General features: G+C 46.4%; 2 protein-coding genes across 5 annotated transcripts in view; both read right to left on the bottom strand.

Annotated features, from left to right (window-relative positions):
- The window catches only part of LOC308624269 (uncharacterized protein), a 54,061-nt gene that overhangs the window by 10,802 nt on the left and 20,603 nt on the right, over nucleotides 1-22,656 (bottom strand). Inside the window, exons 8-10 of the mRNA XM_081247359.1 lie at nucleotides 5,411-6,264; nucleotides 5,140-5,234; nucleotides 1,254-1,391 (exon numbers count right to left, since the gene is read on the bottom strand). Of these exons, the coding sequence (XP_081103485.1) occupies nucleotides 1,254-1,391; nucleotides 5,140-5,234; nucleotides 5,411-6,264 (1,087 nt within the window). The remainder of the gene's footprint in view (nucleotides 1-1,253; nucleotides 1,392-5,139; nucleotides 5,235-5,410; nucleotides 6,265-22,656) is intronic.
- ZNF35 (zinc finger protein 35) lies at nucleotides 10,402-22,201 on the bottom strand. 4 transcript variants are annotated; one of them, XR_014016918.1, is made up of 5 exons: nucleotides 22,112-22,201; nucleotides 19,816-20,134; nucleotides 18,647-18,791; nucleotides 14,196-16,317; nucleotides 10,402-14,037 (listed from the first exon to the last, which is right to left on the bottom strand). XR_014016918.1 is itself a non-coding variant. In XM_081246964.1 (5 exons), the coding sequence occupies exons 2-4, from the start codon at nucleotides 20,005-20,007 to the stop codon at nucleotides 15,065-15,067; spliced, it is 1,590 nt and encodes a 529-aa protein (XP_081103090.1). In that variant the 5' UTR covers nucleotides 20,008-20,134; nucleotides 22,112-22,201; the 3' UTR covers nucleotides 10,402-14,037; nucleotides 15,039-15,064. The 4 variants fall into 4 exon arrangements, 3 of the variants coding, with proteins under 3 accessions (XP_081103090.1, XP_081103088.1, XP_081103089.1); XM_081246964.1 differs by having other exon boundaries at nucleotides 15,039-16,317; XM_081246962.1 differs by having other exon boundaries at nucleotides 10,402-16,317.

Below are 22,656 nucleotides of genomic sequence, written 5' to 3'. Positions count from 1 at the left end.
GCTGAAGGGTTTGCCACACTCAGGACACGTGGAGAGATTTTTGCTGGGGGCAAGAAGTGTTTTGTTTTTTTTTTTAACTTTCATATACCCCCTGATAAAAAAGGAACAAGATTGGAAATGCACCATGCAAGGAAGTAGAATAACACTCCCTCTGGGATAAAGATATATCAATAACTGGCCTTTCATGGGCCTTCTACTTTTTCAGAATAAAACGAAAACACACACTCATTCACAAGAGAGGTACTTGAAAAGAGGTGAAAAGAACAGAGTAAAGGCACCCATCTAACCACAAGTCTATCTGTAGCATCAGTCATATAAAGATTCTACATACATTAAATCAATATATTCCTGAATTGAATTCCCTTTGAATTAAAAATTGCCATTGAAAAAAGTTCATTAACAAGTCTCTCCTCACTTACTTGTCTGCAGGCTGTTCAGAATGCCCTGCTGTCCTGCTCCCCTCTTCTCTGGCTTCCCCAATGCACAAACCTCTGGAATCTCGCTCTGGAGTCTTAACAAAGAATTCTCCTTTCAGTTTGCTCTAGAGTCAAATCCTCCTTTTCAACTTTAGTCTCACTATCTGAGCAAGGCATAGAAGATAAAAACAAATAATATATAGCAAAAAGAAAAAGAGAATCAGCTTTATATTCTAGACAGGTAAAAGAGACTATATTGGGATTTGAGGAAACCCAATAAATGACTTCTCTCTTTAAAGTAACATGGGGGAATTCCTTGGTGGTCCAGTGGTTAGGAGTCCGTGCTTTCATTGTTGAGGGCCTGGATTTGGGGAACTAAGATCCTGCAAGCCATGGGGCATGGCCTAAATAAATAAATAAATAAAAGTAAAGAATCAATGTAGCACTGGGGCCAAGTGTGGTCTCTGGGGCCAGACTGCTGAGGTGAAATCCTGCCTCTGTCACAAGCAGTTACTTGACCTCTCTGTGCCTCAGTTTTCCTATCTGTAGAATAGGTTAATGCTAGTACCTATTTCATGATGTTTTTAGAATTAAAAAATTTAATGTCCATAAAGTGTTAGCTAGGTAAGTGTTAGCTATTAGTAAAATTCTCTGCTCAACTGACAAATAAGATATGCAAAGACCAATATATTATCTTTATTACTGAAAAGCTGATATTGTTGAATGTGGCTTATAGTTGCTGGCAAGTGAGGTTACTAACACCGAATCCCAGGATTAGACAGCATTAAGCACCCAGGGACACAGTGCTGGGCTACCATGGGTTTGCCCCTGTAACACCTGCAGCAAAGAGGGACAGGGCAGACACATGGTCTCTGTGGAAAAACTGGACCCTAAGGGTGAGGAAGGAGGAGGGCTGGCTTTCACACAGTCCACTTCTTTTCCAAAGTCATCAATCAAATCCAATCCCTTTTTGTCCTAGGGCAAGAGTGAGTGTGGGGTCAGAGAGAGGATACAAGTGTTACACCAGTGAGCTTCCTGAAACATCAGGAGTGAGGGAGTACAGTATTTAAATTCATAATTTTTCTATACACGCACCATGGTTTCAGAGTATGGGCAGAGGAAGAAAAAAAAAAAAAGGGCAGTAAAGGAAAGCTTGCATTCTGGGGAAGAGGCAGAGATGGCTCTGTCACCAGAAATGTTGTGCCCAGGGCGGGCCATGCCTGCAGATGTAAAGACTGCCAGGGCTTCCCTGGTGGCGCAGTGGTTGAGAGTCTGCCTGCCAATGCAGGGGACGCGGGTTCGTGCCCCGGTCCGGGAAGATCCCACATGCCGCGGAGCACCTGGGTCCGTAAGCCATGGCCGCTGAGCCTGCGCTCCGCAACGGGGGAGGCCACAGCAGTGAGAGGCCCGCGTACCGCAAAAAAAATAAAAATAAAAATAAAGACTGCCAAAACAGGAGGGGACACACGGGATGTCTTGGGAACTGGCCAAAGCAGCAAGTGAAGGTCAGAGAAGGGCTTGGATGTAGACTGTGGGGTCCTAGGAGTCAAGGAGCTTGAGCACATCCCCCTTGCCAGCAAGAGAGAGGCAGGACGAAAACTCCTGAGAGGGAACTGAGGGGTCCATGCAATCAAGTAGGGCAGGGGAGCAGGGAGCTACGAGGTAGGCAGGGTCAAGGGCCTGCTGTGGGCAAAGCCAGGCACTGGGATTGGCAGTGGGGCAGGGAGGTGGTGCACAGAGGTGTGGATCCCCAGCCTCACAGCCTACAAGCTTAGTCTAGGTGGGAAGAGAGAACAGAGTGGCCGACCCTCCAAATCGGTGGGGATGGACACACTCTGCCCCTTTTCGCCCCACATCTACAGGAAATAGAAAAGGAAAGAAGACCCACTGAAGGAGGTCCAGGAGAGGGAACTCAGCCTTTGCTTCCAGGAGGGCTGCAGAAGCAGGGGAGCGTCAAAACGCCAAGGAAGGGCTTCCTTGTTGGCGCAGCGGTTAAGAATCCACCTTCCAATGCAGGGGACATGGGTTTGAGCCCTGGTCCGGGAAGATTCCACATGCCGCGGAGCAACTAAGCCCGTGCACCACAACTACTGAAGCCTGCGCGCCTAGATCCCGTGCTCCACAACAAGAGAAGCCACCGCAATGAGAAGCCCGTGCACCACAATGAAGAGTAGCCCCCGCTCACCACAACTAGAGAAAGCCCCTGCGCAGCAACGGAGACCCAGTGCAACCAAAAATAAATAAATAAAATAAATTTATTTTTTAAAAAACAAACAAAAAATAACGCCAAGGAAGCTCCTTAGTGGAGCAGTCCAGTTTCCTCCCTTTGGGACTGGGAGAGCCAGGGAGGGAAGACTCAAGCCCAACACCAGGAAAGAGTGATACCTGGTCAAACTGTTTTTGAACACATTCTCGAAGAGCAAAGAACAGTTTGGAGGGTAGAGGTGGCCAGGGTCTACCTCAATCCAGCCTGAGCCCTCACTGTGGTCTTATCTCCCATTCCCTAACCCCCTTCTCGGCTTCCCTAAACTTTCTGGTCATATTCATGCTCCCTAAAAAAGATTTCTTGCCTGTTTCTTTTCTCTCGTCTTCCTCATGGCCTGGAGCACTCAGTACTTGTCCTTCTACTCACCACAACTGCCCATCCACCCAGCCACCCAGCCATCCATCATCTGGGACTGGCTCAGGTCGCACCTGCCTCAGGGAGTCTTGGTCTGCCCCTCCCCAAGCTCCCAGTGACTGCCCCCCTCCTGTCTCCTCAACCACCTCGGCTATCCATCCCCACTACTTTGACAAATGACTTCACATTTTTTTGTGAATTAGCTTTCTCTTTCCCATCTGTCCATTTTATGTTCCCAACGAGGCTATGAGTTTTTGCAGGGCCACAGCTGAATCCTACGATGCCTACAGCCTTCCTAACCTGGTGCATTGGTGCAGGTCTCCGTGAGGACACAGTGCTGGCTAGGCATAATCCCTGCCCTCAAATCTGCCAAAAGGAGGGACTTCCCTGGTGGCGCAGTGGTTAAGAATCCACCTGCCAATGCAGGGGACACAGGTTTGAGCCCTGGTCCAGGAAGATCCCACATGCCGCAGAGCAACTAAGCCCGTGTGCCACAACTACTGCTACTGAGCCTGCGCTCTAGAGCCCGCGAGCCACAACTACTGAGCCTAAGTTCCACAACTACTGAAGCCCGTGCGCCTAGAACCCGTGCTCCGCAACAAGAGAAGCCACTGCAATGAGAAGCTCGCTCACCGTAACGAAGAGTAGACCCCACTTGCCGCAACTAGAGAAAGCCCGCACGCAGCAATGAAGACCCAGCACAGCCAAAAAAACAAACAAAAAAAAGAGGCATATGCTGAAGAGTCATCTCCAGGAGGGGATGTGGGCCCCATACAGTCACAAAAGCATCCCTCCCAAAGAGTACACCTTCTCTTCTTGGACAGGGAGCTCAGCCTGACTAATGATCACAGCAATGTGACATGTCTGACAGTTCACAGCCTCATCCTGGCCCCGTCTCCTTGAAGCTCACCACCCTGTGACGCTGGCTGGGCAGGTGAGGAAATTGACTGGGAAGCTGGCTGGGCTGGTGAGGAGTCTGTGGCTTCCCAGAGATGACCCAACAAGTCAGAGGCAGAGCAGGTCCTCAAAGGACCCTCAGGGCTGCCTGGCACTCAGCACTCCGTACGAGCTGGCCACTTTGACACTGGGTTAATAAGAAAGAAATGAGCCCAGTGCATCTGGGCTAATACAGCTAAAGGTCCAGGACCCACGGGGGAACCAAGAATGGCTTATGAGAAGGCCAGAAGGTGAGTCCCACCCCTGCCCCAGCAACCCCTGGTCCTTTTCTCACCCTCTTCTAGGGCCAGCCTGTCTCCCCACCTCTCACGGCCAGCGATGGTCCACCAGGCTCCAAATGGGAGCTCTGCTCAGCCCTGCCGGTGGTGTTCCCAAGGCCAGAGCCACTGCCGGGGCTTCTCCTCTGTCAGGCTCACGGGGCTTGTCCTCACTCGCATGCATCGCATTCTCACTCAACTCTCTGATGACAAAGAAGAAACCCTGATGTGTTCCTGACTGTGACTTCCTCGGGCTGAGGGAGTGTCACCTGAAGGGGAAGTAAACACTGTTCAACACAGAGCTGGCCCATCCGGGGAGGGTCACTGGCTCTTGGAGGAGGCAGGGCCAGCTTTGGGACCAGGTCTCCTGTGAACACAGCTCACGACAGTGGGCACCCGTTGTTCCAAAGGCCCAGTGGTGCCCAGCAGGCTGGAAGGACAGGTGCTCCAGACCACCCCGGGCACTGGAAGCCACTCCAGCACCCATAGCTCTCTGGGACCAGGGCTCATCCATCCTGCTCTTGCCTCAGTCCAGACCCTGCCAGAGACTTTTACTTCCTGAGACATACCCTCATGGCTTCTTCTGACCTCAGGGGTCATAGAAGCACCTGGCTCCTTCCTCAGCACAGTGGTTCCTTGGACTCTCGTCTAAACAGATTCTACCTTTTGGGACCTGAGTTATGACTTTACATCTCCCCTCCCTGACCTGTTTCCTGTCCTCTCAACAGCCAAGGCCTCTGCAAGGCCTCTGTTTCTTAGTCTCAAGCTTCAGGTAGATTTGGTGTAACTTCCAGCAGCAGTGATGGGGGAATCCAGCCCAGTTCCAGGGGCAGGACTGAGCTTGGCTAAGGCCTTTGCGGTCCGAGTCCCTGCCCAGATGAGGGCCCACCACCACCAGGGGACAAAAAGGAACAGCTGCTCGGCGGCTCCTGCTACTGATGTCTATGGGTGAGGCAGTCAGCAGGAACTGCACCCCATGTTGAACTGCGAAAGTAAAAATGTTTTCCCAGTCAGGTAAAGCCTGGCTTCCTTTATCCATGCCTACCCTGTCCTCCAGCAGGAATATGGCAGCAACCAGGCAGCTTTTTAACGGTTACAGAGCCATTTCAAACTCCTCATTTCATCCCAGCCTCCTACCTGGAGTGGAAGAGAGGACTTACGTTCGGAGAGGTTAGGGATTTGTCCTGGGTTGGAGGTAAGTGAGGGGCAGGACCAGTCTAGAACGCTCTCTTCCCCAACAAGAGGTTTGGGAAAATAATCCCGTCCGCAGCGGCACGTCTCCTTCGTGTCCACCGGCCCGAGGCCAAGCGAAATGAACTCAGCAGGACCGGGATCCCAGGGTCTTGGAGGAAGCCGCCCTTGAGCTGGTATGAGCCCCTCCTCTTCCAACGCCCTGCCCCTCGCCCTCCCACCCTGTCCGACCCCTTTCCCCGCCCCCTTTCCCCGCCCCGGCACTCTCTCCTCCACGTCTCTGCTCTTGCCCATCCCCACCGCATATTCTCCCCGCGGGCCCGGCCCCATGCCCACTACCCCCACTCCCCACCCCCGTGGCAGCCTTCCTCCTCCCCTTAAGCTGACCTCAGGCTGCAGCCCCTCCTCCTCCACTTTCACAATACACCCCCCCACCCACCACCCGCAGCGCCAGACTGCAGCCGCGTCCTCTCTCTCCCTCGCCCGGGACTGCGGAACCCGCCCTCTCCTCCATCCCCAGCAAGCCTGGCCCACCCCGCCCCTTCCGGCTATCCCCTCTTTCTCCGGCAGCTGCCCCTCCCCTGGGCCTCCACCCCCGGCTGAGCCGGGCACGAGCCTGTCTCTCCCAGACCGCGGACCCTCGGCGACCTGAGAGCGGCTCAGTGAAACGGCCGGGGTGGGAGCACTCGGCTGCCGGCTGCTGCCCCACAGCTCCAGGAAGCAGGGAGGTGCCTCCATCTTCGTGGTGCTCCCACTCAGTTCCCCCTGCTGGACTCCGAGGAAAAGGGGAAGGCTGCGGAGCCAGGACCCAACTCGGTCCTTACTACAAAATGGATTTCAAACGGACCTATCTCAAAGACTAGGCGACATCATGGGAGAATGTATAATCTTGAAGAGGGCAAGTCTTTGATTTGACATTAAATCCTAAATATCCGAACAGCAAAAACTAAAGTAAAAGGACTAACTGTAAACTGGGGAAAATGTTTGCACCACATCTGGCAGATGAGAAGAGTAACTTCTTTACTACAGAATTGGTAGAAATAAATTGCTAGGAGGATCAACCACCCAACAGAAAAACTTGTTAAGAACATGAGCAAGCAATTCACACAAAAAAGAAATACACCTGGCTTTTAAACACAAGACACGATATTCCGTTTCACTCATAATTGAGTGCAAATGAAAACATGAGAGCATTCTTCATCTATCAGATCAGAAAAGACAAACAATAGTTCTATAGAGGATTCAGGGAAGTGGGCATTTTCATACACGTACTGTACTGGGAACTGCATTTGAAATTTCTATCAAAATATCAAAAGTACCTACCCTTTATCAATATATCCTGCAGACAAAGTCGTGCGCATACCAAGGGCAGTGTGCCGGAATATTCAGCATGGCATTGTTTGCAAAAGCAAAAGATAGAAAAGACCCTACATGGCCACCAACAGGACCCTTGCTCATGAATCATGGTACATCCATACAACAAACTGTCACACGGCAGGGAAAAGAAGAATGAGGTAGATCTTACAAGGTAACACTGAACCATCTCCAAGACACACTAAGCTTAGTGAATCCTAAGCTCGTGTGTGTGTGTGTGTGTGTGTGCGCGCGTGCGCGTTTAAGGGAGAATACAAAAGACTAAATGCATGTCTGGAAGGATCCCCCAAGGAAATTGACAACGGTTATCTCTGGGGTGCTCCTACATAGGGTACTCTGGACTGGGAGGGAGATGACTTTTTCATTGTCTGCTCTTGTACCACTGAACTTTTCACCCCAGGCAAGCCCTGTTCTTCCAATTTAACAAAGCACTTTTAGATGAGGAAAGGGGTTCATGGAGGCACACTGAGAAAGGAGCTTGGGAAAAGGGAGAACGGGCTTTGGCCTCAGTTATTCTAATCCTCTGACTACTTACTTTGAAAATGGAGGTAAGAGAACTTCCCTCCTCAGGTGAGGTCAGAATGAGGTAGGAAACATTTGGCATTTAGCACAGTGCCTAGCACACAGGAACCCCTCAACTAACAGAGCAGTTACAACCTTGCTATTGGCCCAGCAGGGGGACCTGGGTAGCCAAGTAGCCTGCTAGGACTTGGGTTTCCTCCTTCTACACGTGGCGACACAGGGCAGCCCCACAAAGAAACCAGGACCTCTCGGGCCTGGGTCAGGCCCCATCTGTCACAGGTCACGTCTTACAGGGTGTGGAGGGCTGGATTTCTGGCTTGGGAATTGGCTGCTTGATCTTCCAAGCCCCAAAGGTGGCCTGCTCATCCCCTCTGTCCCTTCTCCTCTGGCCCCTGCCGCTGCTTGGGTCAGAATCCCAGGGTCTCTCTCGGACTCTGACAAAAGCTGTCTATATGGTCTCCCGGATCCTTTCTCCCCTCACCAGCCCAGCCTCCACACTCCAGCCACAACTGCATGTCACAAACATTGGGGTTACATATATGCCCCAGCTGAATCCCTTCGCCTGGCATTAGGTCCTTGGTAACTGGCCATCTTATTTCCCCAGACCCTTATTCTGCTGTTCCCCACTACCCATTCCATACCCCACAAGGATGCCTTACCACTCCAAACAAGCCATGGTCTTTTTATTAATTTTTCCCTTCTGATCATAAAAGTAATTCAGGCTCATTGTAGAAAATGTGGACAATGCAGGAAAATTCAACCGCTGTTAATACCTGATGCACTTATTTCCTCCCAATCTTTTCTATACATGTACATTTAAGGAAACTGGGCTGTCTGTACACACCACTGAATTTTATACTTTGCCTTTTTTATTTAATATTATTGTGAACGTTTTATTGTATCACTAAATACTGTTTAAATTATGATTTTTGGTGGTTGCATAATATTCCATCACACTGTAATTTAATCATTCCACTGTTGTTAGTCATTTGGGTTGTTTCCATTTTTGTAAAATATGGACATTGATAAGTATATATACCATTGTCAAAATATTCATTTTTAGGATAGCTTTCTAAAAGTGGTACTACTGTATCAAAGGATATAACATTCTTTTTTAAATCGTTCAGCTTCCCCTAAAACAATAATGTATTAAAATGGTTTAAAATATATAAATAACAATGATGGGACAAGGGGAACAAATTTCTAGAAAATGGAAAATGGATGAAATGGTAACTGAGAAAGTTGGGTGGAGGGAGTGACGGCTTGAAACACTTGTTGAGGGCAAGATAGTGGAAGGATGCAGCTGAAGTACCTGCCGAACCCCAGCTGACTTGGGACTTGGAAACCCAAGGTGCAACGAAGGGTGAGAGGGAGAAGTGGGGCTAAAAATAAGGGCATTAACTGAAGGTATGTAATAACATTTGATACCCTTCTCTCCCACTCTAGAGAAGCACTTACATCATCCAAACCCCAGACAAAAACATCAGAGGATTTTTTGCTAAGAAAATGTAAGCACCCCAACCAAAGATCTCTGCATTCTGGCATTTAGAGGTCGCCAGGGAAACAGCTTGCTCATTACCAACCACTCTAGAGGGAAGCCTTTCACTGAGCCAATCCCACTACCCACCTTCCCACCACACAGATATATGCATGTATTTGTGTGTGTGTGTATCACTAAGAATCACAATATATTTGAGGAAAGTCTCCAAAGACAGTCAACAAAATAAAGAGAAAAAAGGACCCAGAGCAGGCGAACGAAGATGGTGAGACAATTCATGTGACAGAAGAAACTTTTCGGAAAATCCTTCTAATTACAATACTCAGATTTGACAGGTATCTCTAAAATGAGAAAAGTATGCTACAAAAAAGGAACAAACTGAAAACAAGAAAAGGCTCTTAGAAATTAACTACTGCCAAAAATAAAAAAATTCACTAGAAAGGTTGAAAAATAATCAAGGTACTCTCCCAGAAAATGGCACAAGGAAATGGAAATACTAGAGAAAGTAGTTGACGATCAATCCACAAGGTCCAACATTTGACTGACAGGAATTCCAGAAAGAGTGAGAATAGAAAAAAAAAAAATGGAAACGGAGAACTGTCACATAAATAACATGAGAAAATTTCCAAGAGCAGAAGTACCTGAGTCGCTAGATTGAAAAATCTCAGAGTACATTAGGGAATTGAGTACATCAAGGATAAACAGGAGACTTTAAAAGCTTGAAAGGGGTGGGGAAACAGATCACAAAAATGTAAATTCTATTTATTGTCAAAGAAATAAGAATCAGACTGGAATCAGGCATCTCATTAGCAACATTGGATGTTATAAGTCAGGGAAGCAATGCCTACAAACTTTGGGGGAAATTTTTCAATCTAGAATTCCAGAGCCAAACTACCAATCAACTGTGAGGGCAGAGACAGTTGTTTTAGATATATAAGCACCCAACAATTTTGCCTTCCACATACTCTTTCTTGGCAAGTGACTTGACGTGCTGCAGTGAAATGAGTGTGTAAACGAAGAAAGGAAGAAATGTGGATTTTAGGATGCAATGGAGCCCAGTGTAACAACTGGACAGTACGCAGACAGGACATGAAGGACAGGGACTTTCCCGTTGGTCCAGTGGTTAAGACTCTGTGCTTCCACGGCAGGGGGTGTGGGTTCGATCCCTGGTTGGGGAACTAAGATTCCACATCCCACATGCTGCAGGGCATGGCCAAAAAAAAAACAAAAGTTAAAAAAAAAAAAAAAAACATCAAGGACAGACTAGAGCAGAAGGCTGGAGGTCTCTGGGAGGGATATATACAGGAGAAAGGGGGACTCAGAAGAGTGTCTAATTGGACGGAGAATTTGAAAACAACTGAGGATATGTTAAAAGCAACCAGTACAAGGGAAAAAGAAAGACAACCAGAAACTTCGGTAAAAATTAAATGCTGCTCCAAAAAGGAAATATAATCACAATAAACTACTTAGGTCTGCAGTGAACAACATTAACACAGTCATAATAACATTCATGCTGTTTATTTCAACTTTCAGAACAAATCAATAAACAAAGCATAAAGACTATGGTTTCAGAACAGAATTCAAGAATTATCAGACTTGACATTGTCAGAGGCAGAGAGGTGGACAAGGGGAGGAGACAGAAGCAGGGTGCATCCCCCATTCTACAAAATGGAGAATTGAGATACTGTTTACAGTTAATACAATAAAACTAAATTTGTAGCTACAATAAATAATTTATTTTTCCTGATTATAAAATTTTTGTTCCTTATAAAAAATATGGAAATTACTTAAAAAAAAAACCTTTTAATCACCCATAATTCCATTATCCCTAGGACCTGGGGGTTTGAGCCCAGGCTCTGCAATTTACCATTTGTATGGCTCTGAACAAGTCAACCATTTATAACATTTTCTTATATTTCCTTCATGTTTATCTATATACTTTCTCATAGTATATAGTGTACATAACAACATTATGTGAGAACTGTACTATATACACAATTTTGAATCCAGACTTTTTTCACTTTTAAGCATAAAGTAAAACTCTGGATACAAATATCATGCTCTTCGATACTTCTAAATATACTTCTTGGCCATAGGGCAGTCAGAGGTTTCCCAGAGATGGGCCTGAGCCAAATCTTAAAAGAAACCAAATGTTAGGCAAAGCAGACAGGGGCTGTGGGGCGTGGTGGTGAGGTATCACAGGCACCGAGGACAGTGTGAGCAAAGGCACGAGAAGAGCAAGCACGTGCCTCCAGGCTGCAGTAAAGGTGCGTGTGAAGTGAAGTGATGAGGCTGGGAAGAGCTCAGTAAATCATGTTGAGGGATCCAGACATCTTTCCCATGAGAGACATGAAAAGGGGGTATGGTAGACCTTGTTTGCTCTGGCAACCCAGGACCTAGCACCATGTTTGCCACAAAGAGAGTGCATAATAAATATTTTTGTAATCAACGCATGATACATCGGAAGCCAGAAATGCCTCCTGGGTTTCCAGTCTGGGTGCTGCATAATGCCACCATTTGCTGAAGGAGGGAAGCCAGGAGAAGCAAGACTGAAAAGGTTATGGATCTGGGCAACATCCTCAGAGATTCTGTAGTCTGACCTCATTTTTTAAAAAGCCACCATTTTGTAGCATGTGAGGGCAATTATGTAGTGCATCCCCAGGTGTGCCTTGAGGCCCTGGAGGCTCCACGGATTGGCCTCAGCGAATTTATATGCCTCCACAAATAAGCACAGAACTGAGAGTGCAATCCGAGTTTCTCCTGAAGAGGGTCCACAACCTCCATCAGATTCTCAAAGGGGCTGTGACCCCAGAAAGGTTAGGCACACAACGGGAGAAGTGACAGAAGTGGGAGAGGGATGACCACCTACGGGAGGGAGGGGATCTAGAGCATAGAAAAAGGACTAGCTTCCTGAGCCTGGAGGAATTCACAGCCAATTGTGTTTGAGAGGGGTGTGTGTGTATGCGTGCTGATGAAGAATCTCTCCCCACAGAGCCTCCAAAGCACTTACACATGATTTCACTTCCTCATCCCTGTGCTCCACGTAACACACATCTGTTGGTCTCATTTGAGGGTAGAAACAGGCTTCTTGGCTCTACCCTTAATACCCATCACTAGGTCTGACTCTTTGTCTGAGATCTATAAGACTGATAGCTCTTGGCAACTTAAGAAAATGGGGCTTCAGAGTTCCCATCTACTTCTGGCAAGACCAGCCCAGAAAGAAGAGAGATGACCCCAAGGAAAAGGAAAACCTAAGCCAAGTCTGACAACAAAGGGTAGTCACTCCTCTCCTATCAGAAACCCTGTAGAAAAAAGTGGGAGGTAATTTATTTTGAGGGCTGGAATTTAATTGGGAGGGAAAGTTGTTATGAGTTGGGGAAGGAACTGATCTGTCTAGTAACCTACTAGGCTCACAGAATTTGTGTAGGATCGGGGGTCCTGAATCTGGGTGTCGATTTGTGGAAACCCAGACCTGGAGATGAAATATAAGCAAAAATGTAAAAAGTCATTTTGTTGAATGAGGAACAGAAAAGCATGTTACGTAGAACTTGGTTTGCTCATATAAATAAAATGTTTGGTATATTCACTTAAAATACAAATACAGGAAGTTAGGTCACAGAGTCCCAGCAGCCAAGGGTTGTTAGAGGCACAGAAGGCAATGTAGTTACTGTCCTGTTTTGCTGAAACAGAACAATGCACATCCAGATCCTTATACTGGAGTTCCCCTCCACCTTTGATGACACACATTTGTGGCCTGCAGGTTTTACTTGTCTGTAGTGGCTCATTCCCCTCCTAAGTTTTAAAAAATACTGAGGCCTAAAATGGAAAATTTTTCACGTGTCCTAGATGATTCTAACATGCAGCCAAGGTTAAAAACCACTGCTGTAAAACGGTGGGTCAGTGATTCCCAAACTTGGCTTTATATCACAATCACCTGGATAGCTCTTCTGAGCTCCTTATGAATAGAAATCTCTAGCCAGGAGATCACAATCAGTCATGACTGAGTATTCAATTACGAGGATAAATATACAACGTGTGGCTCAGTTTAACCATCTTAATGGTCACAAATCCCAGCTGATACCTTTCAGGAAAGTACACTTTTGGTCTCTTGGTGGGTCAGGGTCACGGATCTATCCCAAATCTTCAGACCTGCTTGCCCTCTCTAAGCCTCCTGATCATGCAGGGGGAAAAACCTAACTTGTTCCTAATCTCAGCGGAGACATGCGGTGTTATCTTTGGGTCTTTCCACTCCCAGACAGGGGACAGAAAGAGTCACTACCAGGGTCTGTGAGGGCATGGGCATTTTTGATTCTTACTTTTGAACTGTATTGATGTTTTTGTATTTGTGTCTATATGATTTAGAGTGAAACTGGGAGAAGTTGTCACACATGCTTTGATGAAAGACTGTGGTTAAGGGAGGAAAAGAAGAAGTTAAGAAGCTTTCTTGTGTATGCCTTCTGTATGTGACAGTGCTCTGTAAACTACAAAAAGCGATGCTAATACTTAGTCTTGTAGAAATGACACAATAAATGCGTGGACTTATGCACGAGAGGTGCCCCCAACTGCTTTCACCAGGTATAGCATTTATGATAAACACTCCTGCTTGCTGAGAGCGGGAGTGGAGACAGACCCAGAAATTAGGAGACTCAAACCCCAGCCTTAGGCTTAGATTTGCTGCTTGCTGGTCACACTGCCTAAGGCAAACCCCCAAATCTGTCACCCAGTTTCCTCACCTATATATATATATATATATATACCTTTTCTATATACCCTTTTCTCAGGCTTTCCCACAGATCTGGGTGGGGTTACAGGTGGTGAGACATGGGATAAACATAGAAGAACAGAGGGAACCTGGATTTAGGACCTGGGTCTAAATACAGGCTGTCACTTGTTACTTGGTCTTGTGTTAAATGACCTCTCTCAGGTAGAGGGGGCAAACACCTCTTTCAGTGTTACAAGGATTAAGGTAATGATCTATCTGAAAGTATGAGGTAAGTGCCGGGTATCATGACTCTACGCATGAAGGTACACAAAGAATCAAGTTCTATATAAGTACAAGGCAATATTATTACATAACTCTACCTATTGCATAGTTGTAGAATTTGTTTTTCCGGGAGTAAAGGCTCAATGGTAACAAAGGTATCTTACCTTAGCCAGTTTCTTCATCCTTCTAAGTTTGCATATTCCAATACCTTTGAACTTCTAAAAAAAACAAATGAAGACCTTAGGAATCCCACTCTGCTTCCTCCCTCTCTTTTCATTTCCCTCTTGGCTCCTCTCAGAATTAGAAGGGCTCCATTATTTCTTCTAAAGACCATCCAGAAAGTGACAGCTGAGCCCAGCTGAGCCCCTGGGCATACCTCCAGGGAAGCTTTATTCTCTGATGCCTCTACCTGGGAAGGGGGCTGCTAGCAGCGTCTCACTCAAACGGAATTGCAATGGCAGCTGGGGTTAAGTTATGGGAAGAGCTGTTGACCTCAGCAAGGGGACACAGCCCAGCTGCGTCTGTGGCTGTCTCCATCAGTCCTCAAGTGCTTGGCCATGCAGGCTGGGAAATGGTCAGAAGAGACTCTCGTCAGAGGTCCCCAGAGCTTTACCACAACAACGTTCATGAGGGAAACGAATGTTTCCTACTTCCATCCATGTTAGGAGCAGTAGATGGTTAGTAGGGTTGTTTTTTTTTTTTAATTACCTAGGGAATGGAAAACCTATAAACGTTTATAGGTGAGTTGTTGGTGAACCGCTACCCCAAGTGGTTTCCTTAATGAGTCGCTGCTTAACCCAAAATATTAGAATACAAGGTTCAAAGCTCCGGAATTCCATCAGGCAGACCTCCACCAGTAACCTGCCCATTGCCCAAGAAATTACCAGAGTTTTCAAAAACAAAGTTAAGTGAAAAATGCCTTTCCCCCAAAGGGATCTTTATCACTGAGCTCTGTATGATCCATTTCTAAGAAAGCCACATTCCACTTCAGACACCATGACCACTTGGGGCACCAAGTGAAAAACAAAATCCTTGCCTTGAGGCCTTCGTTTTTATTTTCTTTAAATTAGCCTCTGAAATGCCCCTCTTGTGTTTTGCACTGCACTCCTGAAAACTATTACTTTTAAGGACAGAGCAGGCCTCGTTTTCACCGAGGAGGAGAAAGCAGCCAAGAGGTGTCTGACTTGGAGGGGCGGGGGCAGGGGCGGGAGGTTCTCACTGGCGCCTGGAGGTCTCCCTCGTCCTCTATGTGCTCTCAACGAGATGGGTTCTGTGGTGGCGCATGAGGTGTGAGTTGGAGATGAAAGCCGCGCCGCACTTGGCGCACTCGTAGGGCTTCTCCCCGGTGTGGGTTCTCTGGTGCACGGTGAGGCTCGACCTCTGCCGGAAGGCCTTGCCACACTCGCTGCACGTGTACGGCTTCTCCCCATTATGGATCCTCTGATGAATCAGCAGGTACGAGCTGCAGGTGAAGGCCTTCCCGCACTCATTACACACATACGGAAGGTCCCCGCTGTGAATCCTCTGGTGCACGATAAGGCAAGAGAGCTGACTGAAGGCCTTCCCGCACTCGCTGCAGTCGTAAGGTTTCTCCGCGGTGTGGATTCGCTGGTGCACAATAAGGTGTGAAAAACAACTAAAGGCTTTTCCGCACTCTTTGCACTCGTATGGCTTCTCACCAGTATGGCTTCGCTGATGCACGATAAGATTTGCGCTCTGGGTGAAGGCTTTGCCACAGTCATTACAGGCGAAGGGCTTCTCCCCGGTGTGGATCCTCTGGTGGACAATGAGGTTTGAGCTCCGAGTAAATGTTTTCCCACACTCGTTACATTCATAGCATTTTTCTGTAATGTGGACTTTCTGGTGCCGGGCAAGTTGTGAGCTGTAACTGAAGGCTTTCTCGCATTCACTGCACTTAAAGGTTTTCTCTAAGGAGTGGATTTTTTGATGTACAGTCAGATTTGAACTCTGAGTGAAGGCTTTCCCACACTTTGAACAAACATACGGTTTCTGTCCAGTGTGGATTCGCTGATGCACAACAAGGTTTGCACTCTGAATGAAGGCCTTCCCACACTCATGACATTCGAAGGGTTTCTCTCCAGTGTGGATTCGCTGATGCACTACAAGGTTTGCACTCTGACTAAAACCTTTCCCACACACACTACATGTAAAAGGTTTCTGCCCAGGCTGGCTTTTCTGATTTTTAACAGAGCCAGAACCAAGGCTATATCTCTCCTCAGATTTGTGACGCTTCTGGTCTTCCTCTTCTTTGAAGTTTTCAGGTATGTGACAGTCCTTCACTGCCACTTGTCTGAAATCTTTCTTTTCCCTCTTTATTCTCTGCCTTTTTAACATGTTCCCTTTTTCACAGCCTTCTCCTAACTCAGGTCCTGGAGGGTCAACTTTCTGGATTCTTCCTGATATTATGAAAGGTTTTTCTGCTTCATCACATATCTCAGTTTTTGGAACCAATAACTGTGGGTTCTTGGTTTCAGCACCTGAAACAGCAAACAGAAAAAATATATGTCAGATTTTTTTGGCCTAGAAAAAGAATAGGATAGTCAAGTCATAACGGTCAGGAAGCGTGTGACTTCAGCTGTGAGCTGCAGGTCATGCAGTAACTGCACAGGGGAATCTAATGTCCAAAGACATCCTACTGGCACAGGCCAGGGCAACTCTCCAGCCAGTAAGATGAGTGGGTGGGACAGGGATGTTGTGAGGCACAAACCAATACTGGGCAAGGAGGACAGCCCAGTTTGGTTGCCAGGCTAAGGCCATCACAGTCATTCAGAAAGAAGGGCAATGTCAGAGAAAGGGAATGCCTGAGCGCTGGATACAGCAAAGCCCTGAATGCGACAACAACAAAAAAAACCCTGAAAGGCTAATCTTTTTCTGGTTATTTCTATTACTACTGCTCTGATTTCTCAATCTACTCCACTTCTCTCCCTGCAGTTTAAAACTGTTATTACATCTCCTTTTCTTCCTTCTTATCTTACTTTCTCCCTGTTACCTCTTTCCCCTACTGCCTCTCCACCCTTCCTTTCCTGGTTTTTATGTAAAAACATTTTTTGTTTGTGAAATATTCTGAATTTTTCTAGATGTATAAAGGACATAAAAATAAGTTATGCTTAAAAGCTTAAAAACTTGGCTTTAAATGTATAAACTTTAATAAATTCAATATTAATGAATACATACCAAACTGTAGATAAAACTCACAAACATTAACATCAAAATTTCCAAAGTACTTTCATGTATATTATACAATTTTATCATCAAGATGAAACTGTTCTCCTTCACTTGTATGGAAGCTAAAAAAGAGCAAGGCTGTTCTTACTCACTGCTATATCCCTAGCACCTATCACACTGCCAGCTCCCAGGAAGCAGGCCCCCAACGAATCTTGTATTTACTGAATGAATGCACCCCAGTTTACAGAATAGGAAATGGACGTCCAGAAGAGAAAGGATTTGCTCAAGGTCAAAGAGTTATCAGAGGTAGGGCAACAACTACACTCGTGACTCCCTCTCAATTCCTAGAGCTCAGTGATCTCGCTATTACTTTTTTTTTTTAATATTTATTTATTTGGCTGCACCGGGTCTTAGTTGTGGCATGTGGGATCTTCGCTGCAGCGTGCAGGGTCTTGAGCTGCGGTATGCAGGTGCTTAGTTGTGGCCTGTGGGATCTCGTTCCCTGACCAGGGTTTGAACCCGGGTCCCCGGCATTGGAGCTCAGAGTCTTAACCGCTGGACCACCAGGGAAGTCCCTTGCCATTACCTATTACAACAGAAATGGCTGGCAGAAAGGTGAGTCCTGGCTAGGAATAGCAGAGAAAGAAAACAGTGGTCATTCCTGGTGGATGGGGGCAGCTGCTGGAGTTAAGACTATAAATGACTGACTGATAAAGCAAGGAAACAGAAAAGAAGTGATACACAGGGGAATGCTCCAGAGACAATGGAGCAGAAAGCAGAAAGCGGGAAACAGAAGCTGCTGAGAGTTTGGGGAATTAAAGAAGAGACAAGAAAATGAAAGGTGGCAATCCTAGCCTTCCCTACAACACTGGTTTAAGAAAATGACTTGGCTTGCAAATGCCTGAGTAATTGGCTAGGGAGGAGAACAGGTTCAGGATATTCAGGCACAGCCCTATACTCATAGCATATGAGTACCAGAGGGGTCTTGGCAGTTATCCAGGGATTGCTTCCACAACACAGGACTCATGGCTACCACACTGTTGACCCACAGTTACATGTCACTCCTTCACAGGCAAGCTTCCGCCACTGCTAGCCAGACACATCCTGAGTCCCAGATTAGAGAACCAGGTGATAAGCCAGCCATCAGTAGCCTCCGTGAAGACCTAGCTTTAAACCTCATCATGGCTGACGCAAGTGCTCAAAATCCTCTAGAATCTGCACAAAGATCTTTGGAAACAGAACACCTCCAGGGCATTTCCTCAAAATATCACCACAAAAGGTGACCCTTCCTACCTTAGCCAGCTTCTCTTGCAGGCTCACCAAGCTACAGTAAACACGGAGCATATGAAGAGGACATGTGTCTACACGGGTGAATAAATATGAAACGTGCTGAACAATAAATGTGATTAAAAGGTAAATTTGGAGTTCACCTGTGTTTGTCTGGTGTCTTGAGACTGTGCAAAATAAGCCACTTCCTGTGACAAATGCATAGGCATCTTTCAGTATTCCTCTGTCCAGCTCTCCCTGACACTTTCAACACCTCAATACTCTGTTGCTGAGGTTAGGAGACGAGACCACCAGTCTCTGAAAAGATTTTGAGAAACCTCAATGGTCAGATTCTGAATTGGGGTTGAACCTCACCTAGACAGGTCATGTTCCCATGAGTCTCCAGTAGCTCCCTCTTGGCCAGAGTCTCTGGTAATGAGGAGCTGCCTGGGGTTGAAGCAGCAGACGCCTCCAGTGTTGGTTTCAGGACAACAGCCATGTCCCAGAACATGTTCTGACCCTAGAAACAAGCAGGCACAGGTGGGTTTATGAGGAGACTGTCACTGGGAGATGGTACAATTATAGCTTTGAGGTTGAGAATATAAGCACCTGTTCTTGGAGACCGTAAAATAAAAAATTTAAAAAAAGAAAGAAAAGTACCAAACATTTAAAGATAAAGAAAGGAAAAGGAAGCCAGAGTCTTCCCTAATTCCCAAGATGGGGTGGGCAGAGAAGCAAGCCTGCTACCTTCCTCCTGATCACTTTGATTTCATCTCATTGTCCACTTCAGCACCCAAACCTAACTTGCCAGTAAGAGCACAACACAAGAGAGCATATGGGGAGATTTTCCAGAGTAGACTTTCCCAAGGTCTAAAGATCAAAGAAGCAAGGTTCTAATCATATTATTACAGAGAGGCTTTGGGGAACCTCAGGCCTCATTTGGCTAGTGATGGAAAGGTGTGTGTTTGAAAACATACAGCCTCACAAACTCAAATCGTGGTCTGCAGATCAGCAGAATCACCATCACCTGGGAGCTTGTGAGACCTGCAGAATCTCAGACCACACCCCAGACCTCCTGAATCAGAATCTGAATTTTAACAAGATCCCCTCCCCCACATCCTGGTGATGCCTATGCATATTAAAGTTTGAGAAGTACAGGTTACAGTTATCAAATCCTACCTAGAATCACCTGAAGAGTTTTTTTTTTTAAATACAGAGTTCTGGGTCCCATCCCCCAGAGATACTGGTTTAATTGACATGAGGTACGGCGTGGGTATCATGATTTTATAAGAAGCTCCCCAGGTAATTGCAAACTGTAGCACAGTTTGAGAAGCACTGGGTTATAGAAAGTACCGAGTGTCACATCAATAAAATAATATAATGTTTCAATTATATTGCAAAAGACTAGAGGCCAGAGCCCTCACCAGACAACAAGACTACAGATGTGGGAGCAGAGGGATAGGGTCCCCTCTGAAATCACTTGAGATCTTTAGCTGTCTGCTGTCTCCTTCCTCCTTCCTCCTTCCTCCCAGACCATTGTTTACCTTTTCCTCCTGTTCTGATACATCGAGGCCTGTCTGAGGACACTCCCCAGGAGCCCAGACTTTGATGTTTTCAGAGTGCACTTGTTGGCTGGATGCCTGACCCACGAAGGTTTCCTCCTCTTCCTCCTCCTTTTTCACTGTCACTGGGCCCCAAGGGGCCAGGGTCATGGCCTCTCTCAATTCTGTAGTCATCCTCTCTGCTCAGCAGGGGAACTCCTATAGCTGGGGGCTGCCCAGCAGAAGTCAAGCCCCATGTAATCTTTAAGTCTCAAAAGCTTCTTCTTGAGTTTCTTCCCGGGGCCTGGATGAGTAATGTCTACTGAGAAATCAGAAAACACTGTTAGCAGTAGAGGAGAGGTCTGCCTGGATGCCACCAAGCCCACAAGCCAATGTCACCAGTGTCGAGGCAGCAGCCACGAGAGCTACAGGGTCTGCTCTACTCCTCAAGAGGATGGAAGGAGTTGTACTGTGTACAAGCGATTTATCCCCATAATAATCACATTACAAACACCTTTATATAATATTTACTGATTTCCCCCGATTATAAAGTTAATACGTTTTAATGGTAAAAACTTAAAAAATACAGAAAATGATTAAGAAAAATTACCCCTGGTTCATCTCCAAAGAGATAATCGCTGTTTATTAAAGAATTTAAGATATTTCCTTTAAGGAAAAAACCTCCAACCATACGGACAATTATGAGTTACATTTCTTAACTATGGTTTCTTTTTAAGAAAGGACATTACAATGCAAAGTTTTTCGTTTGCTTGGTTGGTTTTTTTAAATCACCAAGGACAACAGCATGAACAAAAGACTGCAACCTGAACTGTTTGCTTTTTGAACTCAATTTCTATGTTTCACAATAGTCTTAGGTAGATGTTTCAATATAAGTACATATAGCACCACCTCCTTCTACCACGGTACTCTAAGTTACAGCTACATTATAATTTACTTAAACAGCCCCTATTTATTTATTTTAAAGTGTATATTTATTTGGTTGTGCCAGGTCTTAGTTGCGGCTCGCTGATTCCTTAGTTGTGTCATGAAAACTCTTAGTTGCAGCATGCATGTGGAATCTAGTTCCCCGACCAGGGATCGAACCCGGGCCCCCTAACCACTGCGCCACCAGGGAAGTCCCCAGCCCCTATTTATTAGCCACTGCTTTAGTAAAAGGACTTTTGTTTCCAGTTTATTTTCTTAATAATTGTTAAGATTCTTTTCATGCAAATAGTTTTTTTCTGCTGCTGAGTTATTCCTTTACAATAGTGGGATTACTGATTGAAGGATTTTATGAGTGACATGTATTGCCAAATTGCTTTCTTATTTTTTTTCTATTTTATTTTTTAAAATATTTATTTATTTGGCTGCGCCGGGTCTTCATCGCAACATGCAGGATCTTTTAGTTGCAGCATGCAGGATCTAGTTCCCTGACCAGGGATCAACCCGGGCCCCCTGCATTGGGAGCGAGGAATTTTAACCACTGGACCACCAGGGAAGTTCCCCAAATTGCTTTCTAAAAGGACTGCACCAAATCATACCACCACCAACTTAACAGTACCCCTGTATCATAGCCAAGCCAACAGATTTTTTTTTTAATTTGTGAGTAAAATAACCTTACCATTTTAGTTGATTATGAAGAAACTGAAATTTTCCTATTCCCCTTTAGATGTCTTATTAGGAAAAAAAGTGCTACATTTCATTAAGTCCCTTTTTGCTGTTACTGAAGTGATCACATACTTTATCCTACATTAACGTACTGGCAAGTTAATGTATACACTGCATCTCTTCAATAATGCAATATTTTCAGTCCTGCAACATATCTTTAATTCTGGAGAATTATTCTTTCCATGACTATCTGAATTCTACCAGGGAAGAAGGCCCTTAACACTCGTTTCACCTATCTATACGCAAGATTGCCTACTTTGAGTATTGTCATCAGATTGCTGATCAAACTCTAATCGGCCTCCAGCCCTAGACAGCAGTCTCCTAACAAGGGTTTCCTTTCAATGTCCTTTCCCTAGTTCCAAACGTGGCAACGCATCTCCTCCTTCTCCAGGCCCCACGCAGCCCTGTTGCGGGGTCGACCCTGGCCCCTGGGGCGGTCCGTGTCCAACCTCCCGAGGGCTAGGCACCCCCATAAGTAGGCGAGAGCCGAGTTTCCGAGGTGGCGGGGCGCGGAGCCGCCTCCGGACAGACAGGGCTGGGATCCCCGAGGGGAGGACGGGGCTACCGGCCCCTGGGATGGCCGCTCCCTCACCACCGACGTTCGCGCCCAAGCCACGCCAACCCCGCTCACCGTGCGCGGAGAAGAAGCCCGGCCGGAGCTCGCGGGCCCTGGAGCAAAAGGCGAGCGGCCGCGACCCCTGCGCCTACCGGCGCGAGAACAATGACCGGACAGGAAGTGCCTGGGGATGGGCTTCCGGCTCCCCAAGTCGCCAGGCCAGCCTCTCTAGGAATCTCGGAGGTGCTGTCTTCTCGTTGGGTGTCCAATATCGCTACCGACCAGTGATGGGGGCAAAAGCGCTTAGAGGAAGAGTGCAGGTGGATTGGGGAACTGAGCCTCGGAGCGCGGGGCATCCCTAGGCCGGGTAAGGCCACTTAACCGAGGCGCGCACCCGACAGCCTGAAGCTACAAAGCATCCATCTGTGGAAGGCCCTGATAATTTTGCCCTAAATGTTCTGGAAATAACAAACAGTACAGAGAATGGTACAACGAATGCCTGTATCCTCCTTCTGTACTCAACAATTAACACTTTGCTATGTTTGCCTTACCTCTCTATATACTGAAGACATTTTTTTAAGTTGTAATCATCAAAACACTTCATTCCAAATACTTCAATA

This window comes from Mesoplodon bidens, assembly GCF_964165515.1.
Source record: "Mesoplodon bidens genome assembly, chromosome: 10".
NCBI lineage: Eukaryota > Metazoa > Chordata > Mammalia > Artiodactyla > Ziphiidae > Mesoplodon > Mesoplodon bidens.
The sequence above is the reverse complement of the archived record's forward strand: the minus strand, read 5'-3'. Positions and strand labels throughout refer to the sequence as shown.